A 21794-nucleotide genomic window follows, 5' to 3' on the forward strand; every position below is an offset into this window, starting at 1 on the left:
AGTTTGCAAACTATTTTACGTATTTAACTTATTTGATTCTTACAACCTTATAAGATAGGTGCTATTATTATTTCTGTTTTACAGATGGAGAAAATGAGGCTAGGAGAGATTTGAGTGACTTGCTCAGTGTCACACATCTAATGAGTACCTAAGGCTAGATTTGAACTCATAATTTGTTGCTTCCAAATCCAACAGTGGGCCAACTATAAATATTATATGAAAAGTTCCCCAGTAGTTTCTTTAGTACAACTTCTAAATAATACCAATATTTTAGTATTTAGGGAGGGCGTAAGGTTAAAATAACCAATAAGCCTAGAGATCAAAATTGACCTTGAGAGTTAATTGGCTCAATGTTTTATGACTTGATCTATTGGATTGGCTTCCTGGTTGCTTTTACAAAAGTGCCACAAAATGTTCCATTCACTGGACTGTTTGAACCACCATAGCCAACCCAGAAATATAGGAGGCAGGCTTAGTTCAAACAACTCATCTATTGGGAAAACAGTTCATATATGAAGAAGTAAATACAAAATATGTACAATGTAATGCCTGAGGAGTAAGAGTGGGAATTAGAGGAAATATTTCTGTAGGTGATACTTCAGCTAAACCTTGAAGGAAACTAAGGATTTCAAGTGGTAGAAGTAAAGGAGAGTGTTCCAGTGTGCAAAATCATTGAAGTAAGAAATAGAGCATCTTGTGTTGGAGATGGTAAATCTACCAGTTAGATTGTAATATATATAGTAGGGTGCATAAAGGATTTAAGATGAAATCAGCACAGAAATTTATAGACTGGAGTCTGGACTGTGGGGGCTTTTAAATGCCAGGTGAGTTTGTTGTATAGTAGAAGCATTAGGAAGGTGTTGAAGGTTTTTAAGTGGGGAAGGGACTTGTGCTTTAGGAACACAAGTTTGGTAGCTGTATATATGATGGTTTGGAATAGAAACAAAACTAGAGGTAAGAAGATCATTTAGGAGATTGTATAGGAGATTATGAACAATGATGAGGGCTTGAATAGCCTCATGAGTGAAGAGGATGTGAAGATAGAATAGAACTCGGCAGTTGATTTGTTTATGGGCTAGAAGGGGTGAGGGCTTGATTAAAGTAGAGAATGATTTTGAAGTTGCAAAAAATTTTAGCTGAATTACAATGTGTCTACTGACTATGGAAAAATAGGTTGGGCCCATGTTGTTGTTTTTAGTAGCTTTTTATTGTTCCAAATACATGCAAAGATAGTTTTCAACATTTGCCTTTGAAAAATCTTGTGATCCAAATTTTTTTTCTTTCTCCCTCCATGCCCTCCCATAAATAGCAAGTAACCCAATATAGGTTAAACATGTGTAGTTTTAGACATTTCCATATCTGTCATGTTGCATAAGAAAAATCAGATGAAAAGGTGAAAGAAAGAAAAAATAACTCAAGGAAAAAAAAGCAAAAAATCAACAACTTTGATCCACATTCAGTCTCCATAGTTTTCTTTCTGGATGAGGATGGCTCAAGACAATGCTATTGAAATTGACTTGAATCACCTCAATATTGAAAAGAACCATGATCGTTTATTATCACATAATCTTTGTGTTGCTATGTACAATGTTCTCTTGGTTCTACTCACTACACTTAGTATCACTTCATGTAAGTCTTTCCAGGCTTTTCTGAAATCAGCTTGCTCATCATTTTTTATAGAACAATAATATTCCATAACATTCATATATCTCAACTTATGCAATCATTCTCCAGCTAATGGATATCCACTCAGTTTCTAGTTTCTTGCCACTACAAAAAGGGCTTCTACAAATATTTTTGCTTATGTAGATCCTTTCCCCCTTTTTTATGAATTCTTTGGGATCAGATCCAGTAGAGACACTGCTGGATCAAAGGGTATGCACAGTTTGATAGCCATTTGGGCATAATTCCAAATTGCTCTCTGGAATGATTGGCTCAGTTTACAACTCCACCAATAATGTATTGGTGTCCTAGTTTTCCCACATCCCCTCTAATTTGTCATTATCTTTTTCTGTCATTTTAGCCAATCTGAGAGGTGTAAACTGGTGCCTCAGAATTATCTTAATTTGCATGACCAGATTGTAAAGGGGATTAAAAGCTGCATAAAGAAGTTTATATTTGTATTTTAAAATAATAGGTAAATACTGGAATTGGTTGAGTAAGGTAGTGTGTTGACCGGGTATTTAAAATCCCCCGGAGTCAGGAATTCAGGTTAAGAGAAATCTTCAATCTTTATTGAAGTGAAGAGGTGAAAAAGTATTGTGATAGCAGTATGGGTAAGAAAGATTGCTATAGCAATATGGGCAGCTGTGACAGGAAGCCAGCTAGCAGAGGGGGATTGGAGATGAAGGGCCGTAGCAATGGCAATACAAGCAGCTGTGTCAAGACGCCAGCCAGCAGTCTCTCCTTCCGCTTCCCTTCCCACTCCCTTGCCTCCACCCACCAAAAATGTCATTTCTTATACAACACATCAGGACTTGCACAAAGAGTGGGTGGGGGCCATTCTTTCTCCAAGCTTACATATTAGTAGAGTATGGTCCAATTACTATTTAGCCTCATGTGATTGGGACCTCAGTGCATCAACTCAAGCCTCAGCCCATTACAAGGTAGTCATGTGGTTCAATTTGTGTTTAAAGAAAATTACTTTGGCATCATTGTTTAGAATATACTGGAATAATGCAAGATTTGAGGCAGGGAGGCAAAATAAGAGGCTGTTGGAATAATCTAGACAAGAGCTGGTGGAGGATCTAAATTAAGATGGTATTTTTGGTAGTACAAGAAGTTGGATGTGAGAGATATTGGTAATGTTTGAATATATGGTATAAGGGAAAGAGAAGAATCGAGGATAATGCCTGCATTGTGAACCCAAGACACTGAAAGGATCATCTTTGATAGAAGTAGGGAGGTTTAGAAAAAAAGGCAGAGTTTAGGAGGAAAGATAATGAATTCAGTTTTAGACATGTTGCGTTTGAGATATTTCTAGGGAGCAAATTTGGAAAGGAAATAGCTGATTTAAGAAATGACATTTAAAAACAGGAATTAGATTTCGGGGCTGCAACTTAAAATATAAAAATAATGAGTTCTTTGTTAGGAATGGAAGAAATCTGACAATGGTTGATAAAATATCTTTTCCCAGAGTCTTAAAAATCTAAGAGAGCATTTTTTTTTAAACTAAAAAGAAAGCGATAGGGGGGAAAATAGCCCAAATATATACAGTGTGCTTGATACCATGGAAGAGTAGAGATGATGAGAAATCCATAATATACAGAAATCCATGAGAAGAAGTGCTTAATAAAACTTGCAGCTTTGGTTGAGGTAGTGTGGTATGGTGGAAGAGTGCTGGTTATGTAGCCAGAGGACCTCAAGTTAGATTCTCACTCTGCCATTTTCTATTTGTATGACTTTTGGTCAAGTCACTAATTTCTTGCCTAGTTTTCCATATCTGTAAAAATGATATTGGAATGGATCTCCGAGGCAATTTCTAGCTCCCATTTTTGAAATTAAGAATCATGTCACAACTGTATCTAGTCTAAGTTCTGCAATTAACTAATTGTATGACTTAATGTTCAAAGACTTTCAGTATAGGTGAAATACTAACACTCCAAGCCTGCTGATAACTTTTGTCAGAAAACATTTCCCTTCCATAAGGGATATAACTTGGGATTTTTTGGAATTCCAAAAGGAGTCTATTGGTTTCAACGTATGCTTCATAGAGAAAATATTACAGCTTTATTATTTTATTTAACTGCTAACTAAAATTTAGCATTTCCTTCAGGTAGTTAAAAATATCCTGGAAAGGTTTCCACAGGTTTCACTATGTTGCCAGAAGGGTCCACGATCACATACAAAAAGCCTAAATTGCCTCTTTTCAACTTTCATTCATACCTCCTACTTCTGTCAGAATAACTCTAACTTCTCTTTAAATGACACCTCTGCAAATACTTAAAAACAGATAGTCGTCCTGCCCCTTCCTTTCCTGTCTTCAATTCTCCAAAATACACATCCCAGTTCCTTCAACTGCTCCTTTAATTATGTCACCCACAGAGGTAATATAATTTGTTAAATGCACAGAAGCTCATTATCACTAGGCTAACCACTTGGTGAATTCTTTTGCTATGGCAACAACTAATAGCAAAATGTCTCTCAGTTCTATTTGGTCCTTTTCACTTCCACAGTGACAGTAGCAGAAAATGGGGCAGAGAGTATTGAAAAATGTCAATTTTTGGACAATAAATTATAAACATTAAATTGTTATTCTAAATGTGACATCTTTTTTCAATCAATGAGTAAATGGCCTTGCATTTAAGTAACTATGAATTTGCTATATACAGTTTGCTTTAAAAAAAAAAAAAACACAAAAAAATTCAACATGTTGCTTAATAATTATATCACACACACACACACACACACACACACACATATTTTGGTAACTGTTATATGCCTGGCTCTGCATTTAGGTCATTAGGTGCTGAAGTGTTGGATAGGAAGAGACCAAAAAATGAAACAGGCTCTCTTCTTTAGGTTTAAAAAATGACCTTCAAGGCCCTTTCCAATTCTAAATCAATAACCTATAGTCTTAACAATTGAAGACTTGCAATCTAAGATTTTCTTGAACTCTTCTCTGTCTTTCTCTCTGTCTCTGTCTTTCTATCTCTTCCTTCTTCTCTCCCTTCCTCTCTTTCTTACATATCCCCATACCTACATACCTACTTCCTAGATCCTCTCTACTTCTCTAACATTGCTGATACTCTATTTGCAAGTCCTCATCACTTTATACCTGAACTATTAAAATAGCCTGCTGGAGGATTTCCTTGCCAGAAGTCTCTTCTCAATCCTACATTAGCCTGTCAAATTCATCTTCTGAAAATCATGTCTGATCATGTTGACCCTGTATTCAGTAAATTTGAGTGACTCCCTATTTCCCCCAAGATCAAGTATAAAAACCTTTGACTTTTAAAGCTCTTCATAACTAGGTTCCTTTTTATTTTTTCAATCTTCTTAAATCTTACTCCTCTTACTTTGGATTTTTCTTCTCATAAGACATTTCATCTCCTGTTTTTTCCCTGGCTGTACCTCATGTGAAATCTTTGTCAATGTTTCCTGGCTTCCTTAAAATCCTAGCCAAAATCCTATTTGCTACCAGAAGCTTTTTTCTGTCTATCTTAATACTAGTAGTGTTTTCCTTTTGTTGATTATCTAAAATTTGTCTGCATATATCTTGTTTGTATATAGTATAAAGTTCTACATAGTAGGTATTTAATAATGTTTGTTGAGCTGACAGCAAAAAATCACACTGTGATCATTTAATTTCTTTTTGTGTTGTAGGTTGTAGCAGCATTGCCTGAAGATATGAGACCGGGTACTGGTCTGTATGGATTTCCCTGGGAAATGGTGTTATGTGCAGTTACGGTTGGCTTTTTTACAATTTTCCTTTTTTTATGCAGAGGTTTTTATTCGGTAAGTAACCAGAACATACACTATACTAAAATGACATGTACTATATGCTAGCATATTTTTAAAAAATTTTAGTATATTTTAGTATAACACTAAAGAAAAAAGCCAGATGTAATTTTAAAAATAAAGTACACATTTTTGAGAATTGTTGCATTATTATTTTATAGCAGTGATAAAACCTTTTCCTTCTTTTATTTTGTCTCCAGCATATTCTGTAATTATTAGGTAATTATTCCACGTGTTGGATGTTTTACATATTGTTGACATTTTTCTTCATATATCAGTATTCATACCAACCCAGCCTATGCTGTTATTTGCTGTCCCAAGAAAACTTCTGGCATTGAGTGAGAGAAAAAAGTAAAAAAAAAAAAAAAAAAAAAAAAAAAAGGCTGTTTTACTCTTTTCTCTGGTCAGAATTCACTGTCATAATGAGGAGTCACTATTACTTGTAATATAAATATTTGAAGTTTTATATGTTAGACTTGCTAAATTATATAGTTTTAAAATGCATTGTAATGTAATTTCTTTGTTGAAATTCATTTATTTCAGGTTAAAAGCCGACTTTATGTAGGTAGGTGCTTTTTTTCTATTTTAGATCTTTTTATTGTACTTTGAAATTTTTCATTCTTTTTGTTATAAGAATTTAAACATAGCAATATTGATTTTTTATTTCCTTTAGGAAGGGAAAAACAACTTGCCAAAAAAGTTTCTGAATTAGTGGAAGAAAAATGTAAGATTCTTAAAAAACTTAGCCTTTGTCAAAAAGAGGTAAGCATATTTCATAAATTGTCAGTATTTGTGTTAAACTTGAGTTTACTTGAAAAGACTTATATGCAGCAACTTTATCCAACTTTGGGAATATGGTTTTGCTTTTAAGTTTCTGTTTAGTTTGCAGTTTTCTTTTTTTTTTTTTTTAATGAATGTGATGTATTATGTATTAATAATTATCTTTTTTTTAAAATAACTTTTTATTGACAGAATCCATGCCAGGGTAATTTTTTACATCATCCCTTGTACTCACTTCTGTTCCGATTTTCCCCCTCCCTTCCTCCATCCCTCTCCCAGATGGCAAGCAGTCCTATACATGCTAAATAGGTTACAGTATATCCCAGATACAATACATGTGTGCAGAACCAAACAGTTCTCTTGTTGCACAGGGAGAATTGGATTCAGAAGGTATAAATAACCCGGGAAGAAAAACAAAAATGCAAGCAGTTTATATTCATTTCCCAGTGTTCTTTCTTGGGTGTAGCTGTTTCTGTCCATCCTTGATCAATTGAAACTGAATTAGCTCTCTTTATCGAAGAGATCCACTTCCATCAGAATACATCCTCATACAGTATCGTTGTTGAGGTATATAATGATCTCCTGGTTCTGCTCATTTCACTTAACATCAGTTCATGTAAGTCTTGCCAGTCCTCTCTGTATTCATCCCGCTGGTCATTTCTTACAGAACAATAATATTCCATAACGTTCACATACCACAAGTTACTCAACCATTCTCCAATTGATGGGCATCCATTTATTTTCCAGCTTCTACCCACTACAAACAGGGCTGCCACATACATTTTGGCACATACAGGTCCCTTTCCCTTGTTTAGTATCTCTTTGGGGTATAAGCCCAGTAGAAACACTGCTGGGTCAAAGGGTATGCACAGTTTGATAACTTTTTGAGCATAGTTCCAAATAGTTTGCAGTTTTCTTTAAAAGATACAGCCCCACATAGTTATAGTATATTACATTTATGTAGCACTTTTTTCTTTTAAAAATATATTTACATCTTATCTCATTTGATCTTGGGAATTAATTACTCTGTGAAGCAGATAGTGTAGATATTATAATTCTGGTCATATAGATAAGAAAGCATAAAATATTAAGTGATTTAACCAAGATTGTAAGCTGTTAACAGAATGAAACTTGAATCCAGACCTTCTACTTCTATATTCTTTGTAGTACTTTTTCCGAGATGAACTGGGACAATTTCATCATTTCCTCTTTTTTGCAAACTATACCTTCTTGTACATTTTCCAGTGAATTACTGAAGAATACAATTAGGGAGTTGTTCTGCTAAGTTACATGATGAAATAAAAAACATTTCATTGTACTTTCTCCATCCTATTTGCCAATCGTTTTATTTCTTTTGGCCTCCTTGTTTTCAGGTTTCTTAAGTTTTTTTTGAGATATTTTTATGCCATTCGTTTGATGGTTAAATGTTTTGCATTTTAATTAAGAATAATTTCTCAGTATTGTAACAAAACACATGATCTCTAGGAATCATCAGAACATTCATCTTGGACTGAAGAGTGGATTCGTCTTTGGTCCTTTGCTATAAAATAGTTTATCAACAACTTGAATAAGTTGACATACTGAATGACAGGATCCAAGAAGATTTCAGAGGCTAAATGAAATAAGTTGAATTTTGTAAAGAAAGAAGGAAAGTCCTTCCTTTAGCTACAAAAAAATAGGGAGAAGTTATAGAAAAATAAATTTAGAAATAATATGAGGAAGAACTTTCTAATAACTAGAACTTCTAAAAAATGGAATGATGAGTTCTCTTGCCCTGAGTTCTTTAGGTAAAAGCTGGATTATTTTTTATTGAGGATGTTTACAGGAGGGATTTCTATATGGCATGCATTAGACTCCATGACTTCTAAAATTCTATGATTTTGAATCTTGGCTCCACTAGCTTTAAAACCTTGGAAAAGTCATTACCTTTCTGAGCCTGTTTTCTTCAAAATTGGCATCAAACTTGCCCATAAGGTTGTTGTGAAGATCAAATAAGATCCATGTATGTTGAGATCTTTGTAAATGGTAAAATTCAGGCATAAACTGGATTTAAGTAAGGCAGAATTGCACAGTTGTCAACCTTGCTTCCACTGGCAGGACAGAATCAAGACAAATAGTGATGACATGAGATGCAGTGAATGACTTAGTGTCTTTGATGTCTAACTTGACGTCTAGCTTGCTATAAGCACTCCACAACACCTGCTTCACCTGCCATCATGGTAGTTGGAACAATTGTTCTCCTCTGCCCATTCTACCAGGGAAAGTCTTTACGTGGCTGGGTAGACACTCTAACTCACCATAAGGTCAGAAAGCTTTTGGTTACCCTCAGCCTGGTTTAGCCTGTTTGCTGAAATGATTTGTCTTAGGAAGATTCCGAAGATTACCTTGCAGGATAAAGTATCACATACTGAGGTTCTTAAACTAAACTGCCATGCATTCAAACTATTGCAGAGAGCACAACTTTCTTGGGTTGGCCAAATGTATGCTTGCCAAAAAAAACATTTCACATAGGGCAAATGCTCACAAGATGGTCAGAAAAAGCAATGCAAGGACACTCTCAAGATCTCTTCTAAGAACTTTAGAATAGATTGTATGACATGGCAGATATTGACACAGTACTGCCTAGCATGGCATGCCCTCATCAGAGAATGTGCTGTACTCTGAGAAAAGCAGAATTGAATTAACCCGAAAGCAATAGATGTGCAAAATTAGAGAAGCTAGAGGAGTTCATGTGAACTGTTTGTGTCTGACCTGTGGCAGAGCATTCCAAGCTCATATTGGTCTGATCAGCTACAGTTGGACACACTGTAACCCAACTCTAATACACAATAATGTCATTTTGGTCCTCTTCAAGAGAGAAGACAACAACCAAATGGCAAAATATAAATACCATATATGTGTGTATGCGTGTGTGTGTGTAAAATTGTTAATGTAGCAGTATATATTCTTGTAAAAAATATTAAGGAGAGACATTAGACCTCTAACTGCATGATAATGTATGATTGTTAGGTTACTGATAATCTTTTAAAATTTGAAATGGATGGCCATTAATATGGCCATTAATATTTTTGTATATGATTTTTGGTGCTCTTGCTTTTAGGATTACATTCTTCCCTATGTTTACTGGGAAATCATGTTGAGATTTGGAGTCTTAAACTTCTTTGAGACATAGACTTTGATAAACTTTGCTTGGAAATTCTAAAGGATGTACTTTTATGTCATTTACATGCATTTGATTTCATTATTATCCTACTTCCTTAACTTCCTAATTAAATTCCTCTTCTGGCATCACTTTATTTGACCTTAAGCACCTATTATTTTCTTTCTCCATAAGTTTCACCCTCTTAAACTTATTCTCCTCCCACTTTGAGTCCCCCCATCCCTTAGTACCTTCTAAAAGCTATTAGCCTAACTTGACTTTTCTTCCTTTCCAATCCCATCTCTTTAGCTATTTCACCTCTGTCTTATTTTCAAGTACTGCCTTCTACATGAAGCCTTTCCTGAATCTACTTAACTTATACCACCTTTCCTCTTAAACTACCTCCTGTTTAATTACTTTGTATTTATTATTTTTTATGTTTATTCTGAACATTCTTTCAGTTCCTCATGAGTTGACATTGTTTGATGCTTTGTATTTGTATCCCATAATGCTTGACACATAATAGGTGCATTAAAGTTGATAAATTTCTCTTTCAGTAAAAATTCACTGGCAGAGATTTGCCATTATTTATGTCTAATGGCAAATTTCTGCCAGCGAATTTTTACTGAATCTATGAGAATCTGTAAATTCTGATTTCCAGATCTCTGACCTATAAGAGGGAATTTGAAGAAAATGGAAATTAAATTTATATACCTGTAAATTAACTAGGCTTTCCAATCTTCAATCAGGGTTTATATTCTCTGCTTATCATACTCACCAAAACCAGATTTAAGAGTCTCTGACATAGTCTGTTGTTTGATTATAGTATGAAAATCTAGAATCATCTTTAAAGGATGGAAAATTTGAGAGAGAGTCATCAGAAACACCCAGTCTGGAGGTAAGAATAGAAGGGAAAGGTCAAGTAGTTTAGTAATTTAAGGAAACTGGGAAAGGGTCTTATTTAAAAATATATATATAACATTATTAAATTTAAGAGACCATTCTTTAGAGAAGGTAGGCATATTTTCTTTAATAAGAAAAGAAGTTTTAATTATTTTGTTTGGATGAACAATTAGAACTTCCCTGGGGGGGAAATATATATGTATACATAATATATTTTAGAGAAAATAGAACACAGGGAAATAGCTGAAAGCTTCTTTTGAGAACTTGTTTATAAAGCATTTGCATTGCTTTTTGACCTTTTGGCTTCCCCAATTGACCAGACCTTATGCAGTAGAATATACTACAGCCAAAAGAATTGCCTGCCTTCAGTCCAGTAGTCTACTATGATTGCTATCTTTTTGCAGAGTAGAGTACCTGATCTCTCAAATGAGAGATCAATTTCAAAAGGGGGAAGAGGTGAAAACAGTGAGTTACTACACATTTGCCAGTTCTTCCACTCTGGTTTCCTATTCAAATTCCTTGGAGTAAGTTAGACTTGAAAAAATGTTTTGTAGCTAAATTTTTTTTTTTTTTTTTTTAAAGGAAAGCCCATTTAGTTTCAGCTAAGAAAGAGTGTCTGGATATTGTGTTTCTATTGTTTGGATGGAAGTGTAGTAAGATAAATTTTGGGAAAAGGAAGAAGTCTTGTTTCTTTTAAACTAACAAATGGAAATAAGTCACTTTTTTTGGGTAAACTGTAACCTTTCTCAGTCCCCTCATTAGTAGTCTCAAACTACTATTTCAACATCAAAAAATTCTTGATGATTTGGACTTAAATAGGAAAAACACTAGATTGATAGCTACAAGACGGGTTTAAATTCTATTTTTGCTTTTTACTTTGGCTTTTGGGGCTCAGTTTCTACATCTGTAAAATGAGGGGGTAGACTAGTTAATCTGAGATCCCTTTCAACTCCCAATCCTATAATCCTTGCTGTATTCATTCATGATTTTTAAAAAAAATTACAATATGAATTCCATACAAAAATGAGCAAGAACTTAGATAAATTACTTGTTCATGACTTATGTCATTTTAAAAAATAAATTCATTTTCTTTTTACTTCAACAACTGAATAAAAATTAAGCAATTACTTTATATAAAATACTTTTGTAGGGGTCTGGGATATGAAAATGGAAAAAACATGCAATTTCTGCTTTTGTAAAATAAACATACAGAGAATTATAAGAAGAGTTAGAATATCATGGGAAAAACAAGGGAAGGAAAAAAATACTGAGAAATCTGAGTAGAAATTATATAATTTCGAATTAGAAAGGATGATCAAGTTACAATACCCTCATTTTATAAGAGTGCATGAAAGAGAAGTAATAGGAATTAATTATGAAATCTGGAGCCAGATCGTAGAGGATTTCAATGCCAAGTAAGGAGTTTGCTTTACCTGGTAACCAGTAGGGAGAACCAGAAAGTTTTTGAGTAGGGAGTAAAAGGCTATAATAGAAGTCTAGAGGAGGGTAATGGGGATAATCAAGAGGTTTTGGGTACCTTGGTGAGAATGATTTCATTGAATTGTGGAATGGGAAAGGGTGTTAAGGATTGAGTAAGGCATTGAGAAAGTATAGGCACTTAAGTACAGATAAATTTTTTTAGGAGTTCTGGAAGTGAATGAGAGTGGGGATTGAGATATAGATTGACATATTTAAGAGATAATAGGATCAAGAAAAGATGTATGGTTTTTTGTTTAGTTTTTGCTTTTTAAGAATAGCAATGACATGAATATGTTTGTAAGTAATGAGAAAGGAACTGCTAGAGAGAAAAAGACTGAAGATGGTATAGTACACTTCATGAGACAGGAGGGTCACCACTGAGACCTCTGTTGCAAAGGAGAAGTGAATAAATAGAGAAAATTTGAAATGTGGGGAATGGGAGATTAGGGAGCAAAGAGAAGATGGTTTCAATCTGTTCAGTAAAGTAGGAAGTACAGAGGGATTGGATTGAGTGTACAGTTGTGGACTTTGTATAGGACATTTAGAATGAGTTTCTGTCAAGAATGTGATTGGGACTCAATCAGACGAATAAAGAGATTTCTCTGCACACATTAGATTAGATGTTATGGTTTTATATTGAATTCAGACAGCAGTTTTCTTATTTCTTTCATCTGGGCTTGGCATGGCAATCAGTAGGAGAGGAAAAATCAAATAGGTGATAAATAAGGGGGACCCAGGATGGAGAATTAACAGGGCATAATGACAAATTATCAAGTGATTGTGAAGTTGAAATGATAATCTTTAAGATTCATATTGTATAAGAAGGGAATTGAAGCTAAGACAATAAATAAGGAAAACAGGTAGATATGCCCGTAGAAATTTCAAAAAGAACCAAGAGAAAACTCAGGATATCAAAGAAGAAATTCAATTTTAGAATTTTCTCATTTTCTTCAGAGTAATTGTTTTATTTTCTATTTCTTGATTATTTTTTCTGATCCACTCTGGATTAGTTGGTGACCAGTTATATACAATTTTTATAAGTGAAAGAAGTTGGCTCAATAGCATCATAATTTATGAACCAATAAAAACAGTTACTTTGGGAGATGTTGGGCTTACAGACTCTAATCATATATAGTTATTTTTCATTTTGAGCTGAATATTATGAGGATTCCTTCTATTAGCATCATGGGTAGCCCTTTTCTATTGGTTGAAATTAACATTCTTGATGAAAACATATTCAGGTGTAATAGAATTTTGTAACAGCTGAAGATTTAGCATATAAAAAGAAAAAATATGTAGTGTTGTTTTTTATTTCAAAATAACATGGGGGAAAAAAAGGAAAGTTAAGTGCAAAGGAATTTCCATTTTTATTTTTGACCAAAATTAAAATGTTTATTTGCTTTGCTTTTATTTTGACATCTATTAAATTATTTTTTGATTTTTTTTTTTTTGATGTGGGGGGACAAGTTGTTTGAAGGATCACAAAAATTAGAGGTATGTTTATTTCATCATCTGTAAACTAATTGTAATAATATGCTACTTAATGATAATTTTAATTAATAAAATAAAAATTTGCAATCTTTTATCTTACATTGAGCAAGTTTTAAAACTGTTTTGAAGTGCTCCTATAAGTTTCTGATTGGTGTGTCCATTTTTTATTTGATTGACATTTTTAAATGAATGCCTACTCATTTTTTCTTTCATACTATCTTAGAAGGTAGTGTTATTTAATGAAAGTCTAGTGGTATTATTAATCATAGAAAATAATCTGATATAAATTATTAATGAAATACATGCAGAAATTTTAATATAGATATATAGGAGATTAATTCTAACCCAAAACACTTAATGTTACTTTTCAAAATTGACTTTTTTAGGCTGCATATGAAAAGCTGAACAGGGCAAACTCTGAACTTATGGATGAGATGCATTCTCTAGAGACAGACTTGAAAGAGGAAAAATCTAAACGATCAAAACAAGATGAGTTGGTAAGACTTTTGTATATGGAAACATATAGAACAGGAAAGACAGTCTGGGGTGATTTAAATTTAGTAGATTTAAAAAATATGTTAAAAGAAGTAGCTTACATTTAACTTAAATGCTCACATATAAAATAGGCAGTTTTTGCTGTACAAAGCAAAGAAGAAAATTCTTTATAAGTTTCTATTTTTTGCTTTTTCTCCTTTTTTATTCCTCTTTAGTATTTAGTTTAGGAGATGGCACAGTGATATGTTTTTGAGTGAGTGATTGAACTTTTAAAGTTGTGTCCTTTTATTAAATGTCATGAATCCATTCAGTTTTAATTTGATAAAATATTACCAAAAATTATTTTAAATATTGCTTTGATATTTACTATTTATATTATTGCAAAAGTATTAAAAATAGTTGTAAAAGAATTATATAAGTAGTTTCAAAATAGTGTTGCATTTTTGTGCAGCTCTTAATTATAAACTAAAATTAATTTGGCTATAAATACAAAAACAGATTTTATAACACATATTTCTAACAGTGGATAGAGGCCCTTAGTATAAAAAAACACTTAAGTAATTATTAATACTGTTTTTCTAGATGGCTGACATTAAAAAACGGATACAATCACTTGAAGATGAATCAAAATCGATCAAATCACAAGTAGCTGAAGTAAGTTGAATTGTAAAATACATTTTATAAAATTTTGTAAATTCATTTTGTAAAATACACAGATAATTTTAATTTAATGTAATATTTTAAAAGTAATATTAAGAACAAAATGTAGTAACAAAGTTTTAAAGTGGAAGGAATCTTAAAGTTTTAGTATAGTTCTATGATTTTTATATATAAGGAAGCAGCTTATTTTTTTACTTAATGTTTTCCCCCAGTTACATTTAAAAACAATTTTTTTGTTTTGGCATTTGTTTTTAAGATTTTTGAATTCTAGGTTTTCTCCCTTATTCTCACCGACAATTTAAGAAACCACATGTGAAGTTCTGCAAACTTTAGGAGGCAGCTTATGAAGGAAAAATTCTTGATACAGATCTTCACAGCCTTCTACAACTTGGTTTTGAATACCTATCTTGTTTTATTTTGTATTTTTTCTTTTACATTACAATCAAAATAGGAAATCCCATTGGCCTGCTTGACCTTTCGTATCTCTCTACTATTGCTTACATCACCCTCTGCATGTTGAATGAACTTTTCTCCTTATCTCCATTTTCCAAAGTCTTTTTTTTTTCCTTCAAGTTTTAATATAGGAATCACATTTTTCATAAATCTTCCTCTGACTTTCCCAGCTGAAAGTTTGAGATATAGGTTGTATTGAACTGATAGAAATTTAATGTCTTGCTCTAAGTTACAAGACCAGCTAATTATGATAGAGCTGGGACCAGAATTCAGGTCTCTTGAACTCAGCTATGTATAAATATTCCGATGGGGTGATGGGATTTGAAGAATAGTTCTGGGCACATAAAAATCTTAAGTAACTTGGGAACTTTTGGTAGAGGCTTAAGTATATCACCAAATGAGTCTTTGTCCCTAGATTCTCAGAGATGATTATGACTACTCTTTAACTCCCCAAAAGCTGTTGATTTTGCCGCTTATCCTATGGTAGTTTATATACATTTGTATTTGCTTTACTCTGTAATATGCTATTCATTTTGTCTGTAAAAATCATCTAATTTAGGCACAAGTGATTTTTTTTTTAAAAAGTAAAATTTATTTCTCTGTACCCATACTACTGAAATTGTCTTCCCCTGCTGAAGGTTTGAGGAGGAAGCCTATGTATTCTTTCTATTTTAACTTGGCTTCTGATTAGAATTGATCTATGTCTTTCATTTAACAAATACTATGTCCAGTCTTTTTTTAGGGATAGGTAAAAGCATGGATTTCAGGTAGTTCACTAACTTTTAAATAATCCCTCTTTGGCTTGGTTTCTGGATAACTTGTTTTGGTTTAATAGTGTATATTTTTTTTCTTCTTCATCTTTTCATTTTGTTATATGTCCTGTTGTCTCAGAAGGCCTCATTTCTTTCTTTTTGATCCATTCTGATGATCAGGAAATCTGTTATTCATGTAAGACTTAGGAACTTTCCTGTTCTAAGCTATTTTATTCTCTTTTTGTTTTTCTTCTAGTGCTAGCTTTCATTTAATTTTTCATCTCCTTTTTGGTCTTGTTTTATTTCTTCTAGAAATCCTTATAATCCTTTGACTAAGATAGTGGTTTTTTATTGTTGTTGTTGTTTGTTTGTTTTTAAGTCTGAGATTTTGTATATTCTTTTGTCTTACCTGGATCTGTAAAATTTCTTGATCATTTTTTAGTCATCTTATGTTTACCCATATTGCCAGACTTACTTAATTTGATGGCCAAGCTGTGTTTGGTTTTAACCAATGTTGTCTAGGTTCTTGTCCTTGACTTTTGTTTTTATTGAGTGTTTGTGCTCAGAGTGCTGAAGGTTTCATATCCACTTGTATCTTCTTGATCTTCTTCATACAGAGAACTATATTCTTAAAAGGTATCAGAGTTAGTTTAGATCAGTGTGCTGCAAACTTTTGGAATCTCTTAAGTGCTTAAGATTCTGATTGTCCTGGAGCTTTCTTATTGGAGCTCTCCAGTCTTCTTCTTCCCTTCAGGCTTCAGCTGTCTTTGGAGATTTTGGGGGTCTGAATTGGAGGACTTTTGTGGTGTTGTATTCACTCAGGTTTTTTAATGGACCCTTTGCTTAGTATCTATAGGCTTCTAACTGTCCTTTTGTACAGATTGGGACTTGCAATAGATTTCTTGATCATTATTCAATCTAGTGCTTCCCCTTCTCCCTTCCCCCCCCCCCCCTTTTTCACTTTAACTAGAAGTTACCTGGATTTAAATACTACTTTCTGTCACTCTCTTCGCTGGTCATGTAACCTCTCAGACCCCAGTTTCCTTATCTGTATATAATGAATCTATAGGGTTTTTTTTTCGCGTTTATTTCACTTGTTTTATTTATAGTTACTGACTTAACATTTTTTACTTTATTTAGGCCAAAACAACCCTAAAAGTATTTCAGCTAAATGAAGAACGACTTAAAACCTCAATAGAAGATGCATTGGAAGAAAATTCACATCTTCAGGAAAGCCAAAAACAAGTTTGTAACTCTTTAAAAATTCACTGATTTAAGAGCACTCACATTCCAGATAGTACTTCCATATGAATGACTAGCTCAAGCTTGTTCTAGGGCTGGGGATGGATTGGTTCTACACCATAACATAAAATTTTTTTATAGTCACCATATTTCCTTCTCTGTGTGTCTGTTAACTGTAGTAAGGTTAGTGTGAGTTCTGTGTTTTCATTAAGCAGCACATGAATGTGACAATATAAAACCTGTTCTATCTTCCTTTTTGTTGAAAATAAGTAAGGTTGACCCTCAATAAAATACATAAAGTAGGTGAAGACATTATTGTGTAGTCGGTTTCACTTTTATATGCTCCTTTCTATCCTCGTGATCTTCATCCTTTAGAAATAATAGTAATCTTAGATAATAGTAATCTATTAATCTAATAAGAAATCCACACTAATAGGGATCTATATCCATTAGAGGGCCTGTGCTTCCAGGGAAGTAGTCAGATGCCAAATTTCTACTCTATTTGTGGGGTATCTTTTATGTACGCTTCATCCCTTGTCATAGATGGAGCATTCTTTCTTCCTATGGATGCTGTCTAGTAACATCTTGTAATTACAGAACTATAAAATGTGGCAACTTTATCATTAGGCCCTTTTCCTATCTTGAGGCAGGAACTTCTACTTCCTTCTCCCCTTATCCCTATGGTTCAGAGTAGAAATTTGCTGAGGTAAAAATCCATTTTACTTGTTACCTCACCTTCTTACCTGTCCAATTTAGTCCATTTCTTCTACAATCTACATATTTCTTTTGCCCTTCTATTAATTATATTATACTCTATGGAACTTTACCTTCCTTGTTAACAAATTCCTCTTTTGTAACTCATTGAACTATGTGAATGACTGCTTTCCTCATTCTACCAGCACACTGGGGAAGTTTTTTCTAGGGGGAACAGTTGTTCTGCTCCTTGTTCTCTGTTGCCAGTTTCAGGTATCTTTCCTCCTGCTGCTTTTCTCTGAAAGTGCTTCCTAGATATAGATGTTCATTTTACCTTCTTATGATATATTTACTTTTAGGTTTACCCTTCTCAAGTAATTCAGTACCTAACATTCTTTCTCCACTTCATACTTAAGTATTTCAAAATATGAAATTATTTCCCCTCAAGTGTCCTGGCATCTTAGTTCATCAACATTTTCAGCTTCATTCGCACTTAGCTCCTTGTTCTTCTATACTCTGCCTCTTAAAACTCTTTGATATTGTCCCCACTTTTATCCACAATTAATCAAGAAAATAAACATTTTTAAAGTACTTAACCTTGTGCCAAGCACAGTGTGAAGCCCTGGAATACAATTACAAAGAATAAAACAATACTTATTTATAAGAAGCTCAAGTTGTAAAGAGGAGTCAATAAACATAAGTGAAACTACATAAAGTATAAATATGAAGTGAATAAATACAAAGTAGAAGGTAGTTTGTGAGGGAGGACATTTCATTAGCATTTTGGGCAACCAGGAAATGCTTCATGTAAAACATGAAAAAAAGGGGAAAGTATGATGCATTAATGAGGAGGGAATGCATTCCAGGTGGGATTTTTTATGTGGATGGCCAATGCAAAAGGAGATGTCATATGTATTATATTGTGTGTGAGAAGATGGCCCTATTTTACTTCCAGAGTTGTAGTCTGATATTACCTTTTTCTAGTTAGACATTTCAGACTGGATATATAATAGTCGTCTCAAACTCAGCATCTCCAAAACAGAACTCATTTCTTCTTCTCCCCTCTTCCCTGTTACAAAATGCACTTTCCCTCCCCATTTCTATCAGGGGACCCCTATTCTTCTAATCACCCAAGTTCACAAAATTAGAATCACCTTCATTCCCTATATTCAGTCAGTTATCAAGTCTTAACAACTTGACTTTCTCAGTCTCTTAAATCAGTACCCTTCTCTTTACTTTAGTAGCTCAATTCTTCATAGTTACCTGCATAACAGCAGTCACCTCTTAAATGGATTCTCTGCTTCTATTATCTCCCCTTTTTATCTGCTCTCCACAACTGCCTAGAAAACATAGTTTTGACTCTATTTTTCTCCTACTCAAGAAGCTCTAGTGGTTCTCTATTGCCTCTATGAACTCTGAAGTCAAATTGGCTTCTCTGAAAGTCACATACATGCTACATTCCATCTATGGGGACACCTGCCTTTGCAGGTGTTTTGAGGACAACAGTTTTTCAACATTGGATATCTTTAACTTCTTATTTCCCATATCTATCAGTTGCCAAATTTGGTCAGTTCTACCTTGTCAGAATTTCTTGCACTTCTCTTCTTTACTTACAAGGTCAATCTGATTTGGCTATTCATCACTTATCACCTGGACTATGGAAATAGTTTCCTAATTCATCTATCTGCATTAAATTTCTCCCTTTTAAAAGCCATACTTGATGTAGTTGCCAAGCACTGATCTATCATTATTATATTATCATTTTATTATATTATGTTAATTATTATTATAATATTCAGACAGACTCCAGTGGTTCTTTTTCTTAATCTAGGATAAAATACAAACTTATCAACCTGGCATGAAAAGCTTTTCACAATATGGTTCTAGATTACCTTTTTAGGTTTATTCATAGCTTCCCTTTCATGCATTCTATATATTCTAGCCAAATTAGTTTGTCTTCTGTTCCCTAAACTCAACATTTCATCTCTTAATTCCTTTCCTTTGTACAGTCTGACCTATGACTGTAGTCGATTCTCTTTTGTCCTTGCCTCTTAAAATCTAGGCTTCCTTCAAGTCTCATTCTTATTCCATCTCTTATGAAAAACTATTCTTCCTAGTGGTTAGTGTTCCCTTCTTAAACTATTGTAGATATGCTTATTTAATTTACATGTTCATCTTCCTAATAAAATGTAAATTCCTTGATTACAGGAATTGTATTTTCTTTTACTATTGTGTCCCCAGCCTCTAAAATAGTGCCTTATACATTGCAGATGCTTCATAAATACTTCTTGGATTAGTGAATACTTGAGTTGAAAGAGTTCTCCTATTTGAAAGCATGGTTAAAAGTGGAAACTAGGGATGCTTCAGAGAGAATTACTGCAATGAAGTGAAGTCTGGACTAAAAAAGAATGAAGAAGCAAAGCCTAGGTAACTAGAAAGGTAGTTGGCTCTATCCAAAGAAACAGAAATTAGAAATAGAGAAATGTTTTAGGGGAAAGATTGATGACTCCCAGATATCCAGCCCCATTTCTTTTCCTTTCGTTTTTCTGTCCCCTTTTATTTGCTCATTGCTTCGTTCCTTTTTTTTTAACATTAAAAAAAAAATTTTTTTTGATTTCCAAATTCTCTTTCTCCCTCCTGCCCCTGTCCTGTTAAGAAGCAAGTAATATGATATTAATTATACATGTGAAGTCATGTAAAACATTTTCATATTATTATCATCTATGTTGCAAAAAAGAATAAAAATAAGAAATATAAACAAAATGGAAAAAAATATGTTTCGATCTGTACTCAAGAACTCATAAATTGTTCTCTCTTTGGAGTTGGGTAGCATTTTTCATCATGGATCATTTAGAATTGTTTTGGATCATTGTATTGATCAGAGTAATCAGGTCTTCTATAATTGATTATCTTATGATATTGCTCAGTTGATGGGCATTCTCTCAATTTCCAATTCTTTACCATCACAAAAGGACCAGTCCCATTTCTTGCTTCTTTTCCAAGTACTCATTCATATATCTGACAGATATTCCTTCTTGAATGCTCTATTAATCCCTTGAAGGATCACAGAACTCCTTAATTTAATTTATTTCTTTTACTTCGTATTTCCAGTTCTTTAAGCCGATTTTCATATGACATGAATTTGAAACCCTTTAGCATTCTGACTGCCATCTTGTGGACACTCTCCACCCTTTTAAATATCCTACTAAAAAATATCCTTGAGTCTAGAATGGAACTTAATGTTCCATATGTGCTTTGATTGGAAAAGATTAAAGCTGGTTTGTCTACTAATGTTATTTTCAATGCAGCCTAAGATTATATTAGCTTTTTTGGTTGTCATCTCTGCTAAAACCCCTTGATCTTTTCCAGCTAAATTGTGAAGTTGATTTTTCTGAATTCACATGTAAGAGTTTATATTTACCCTTATGAAATTTCATCTTAATAGATTTTTCCCCATTGTTGAGATCTTTTGGGATCCTGTGTATTATTGTTTTTTTCCAATGCACAGTTTTCTTTGGGGGACAAACCAAAAACAAAATAAAATTTGAGCTGCTCTGAATACTCCAAGTCATCAGGAACTGTTTCTCCATCTGCCCTGAATGACTTTTCTACTTCACAGCTTTTCTGCTGACATTATAGTTACCCTTAGCACACTAGGTCTGCTGCATAAACAATGACAGTTTTCCTTTTCCTTTATTGTTTTGATTTAAAACACTTTTGATCAAATTTGCACTATTTCAACTAAATATTTTCTTGCCAATTTTTAAGTGTACTTCATTCATCCTAGTCAGGAATCTGTCTAGAAACCATCTTTTCATCAGCTGTTCATGTTCACACGTTCTCTATTTCTTTTCTGAAGCCCTTGTTTTCCTTAAACAGTACTGATAAAAATATTACATATTCCACTAATACTTAGAAAAATCTACTACTTCTCTTCTCTTAAGTTCTATTCTTTAATAAATAGAACAAATCCAGTTCTTCTTCTAAATAATGGCACTGTAGATCCTTCCAAGACAGCCATATAAAGTTTTCCCATTTCTTCTCTTCTTCAGGATAACTCTAGTTTCTTCAAAAGGTTATCAAATGTGAAAATATGTTTAGAACAATGTTTAATCTTTATTGGATTATTTGCTTTCTAGGGAAGGGAGGGAAGGAAGGAGAAAAATTTGGAGTACAAGGTTTTGCAAGGGTGAATGTTGAAAACTATCTCTGCATGTATTTTGAAAAATGAAAAAGCTATTAAAAAA

The 21794-nt window shown here is 33.4% G+C and overlaps 1 protein-coding gene across 8 annotated transcripts in view; it reads left to right on the forward strand.

The window, feature by feature from the left end:
• MIA2 (MIA SH3 domain ER export factor 2) overlaps nt 1-21794 on the forward strand; it is a 134592-nt gene that overhangs the window by 58152 nt on the left and 54646 nt on the right. For 4 of the 8 annotated variants that reach the window (XM_051978057.1, XM_051978060.1, XM_051978065.1 and 1 more), the window contains 8 exons: nt 5326-5457; nt 6004-6025; nt 6134-6222; nt 10206-10277; nt 13229-13255; nt 13639-13749; nt 14330-14401; nt 16753-16857. In XM_051978057.1, the coding sequence (XP_051834017.1) occupies nt 5326-5457; nt 6004-6025; nt 6134-6222; nt 10206-10277; nt 13229-13255; nt 13639-13749; nt 14330-14401; nt 16753-16857 (630 nt within the window). The remainder of the gene's footprint in view (nt 1-5325; nt 5458-6003; nt 6026-6133; nt 6223-10205; nt 10278-13228; nt 13256-13638; nt 13750-14329; nt 14402-16752; nt 16858-21794) is intronic. The other 4 variants (XM_051978058.1, XM_051978061.1, XM_051978059.1 and 1 more) reach the window with 2 other exon arrangements.

This window comes from Antechinus flavipes, chromosome 2 (assembly GCF_016432865.1).
Source record: "Antechinus flavipes isolate AdamAnt ecotype Samford, QLD, Australia chromosome 2, AdamAnt_v2, whole genome shotgun sequence".
NCBI lineage: Eukaryota > Metazoa > Chordata > Mammalia > Dasyuromorphia > Dasyuridae > Antechinus > Antechinus flavipes.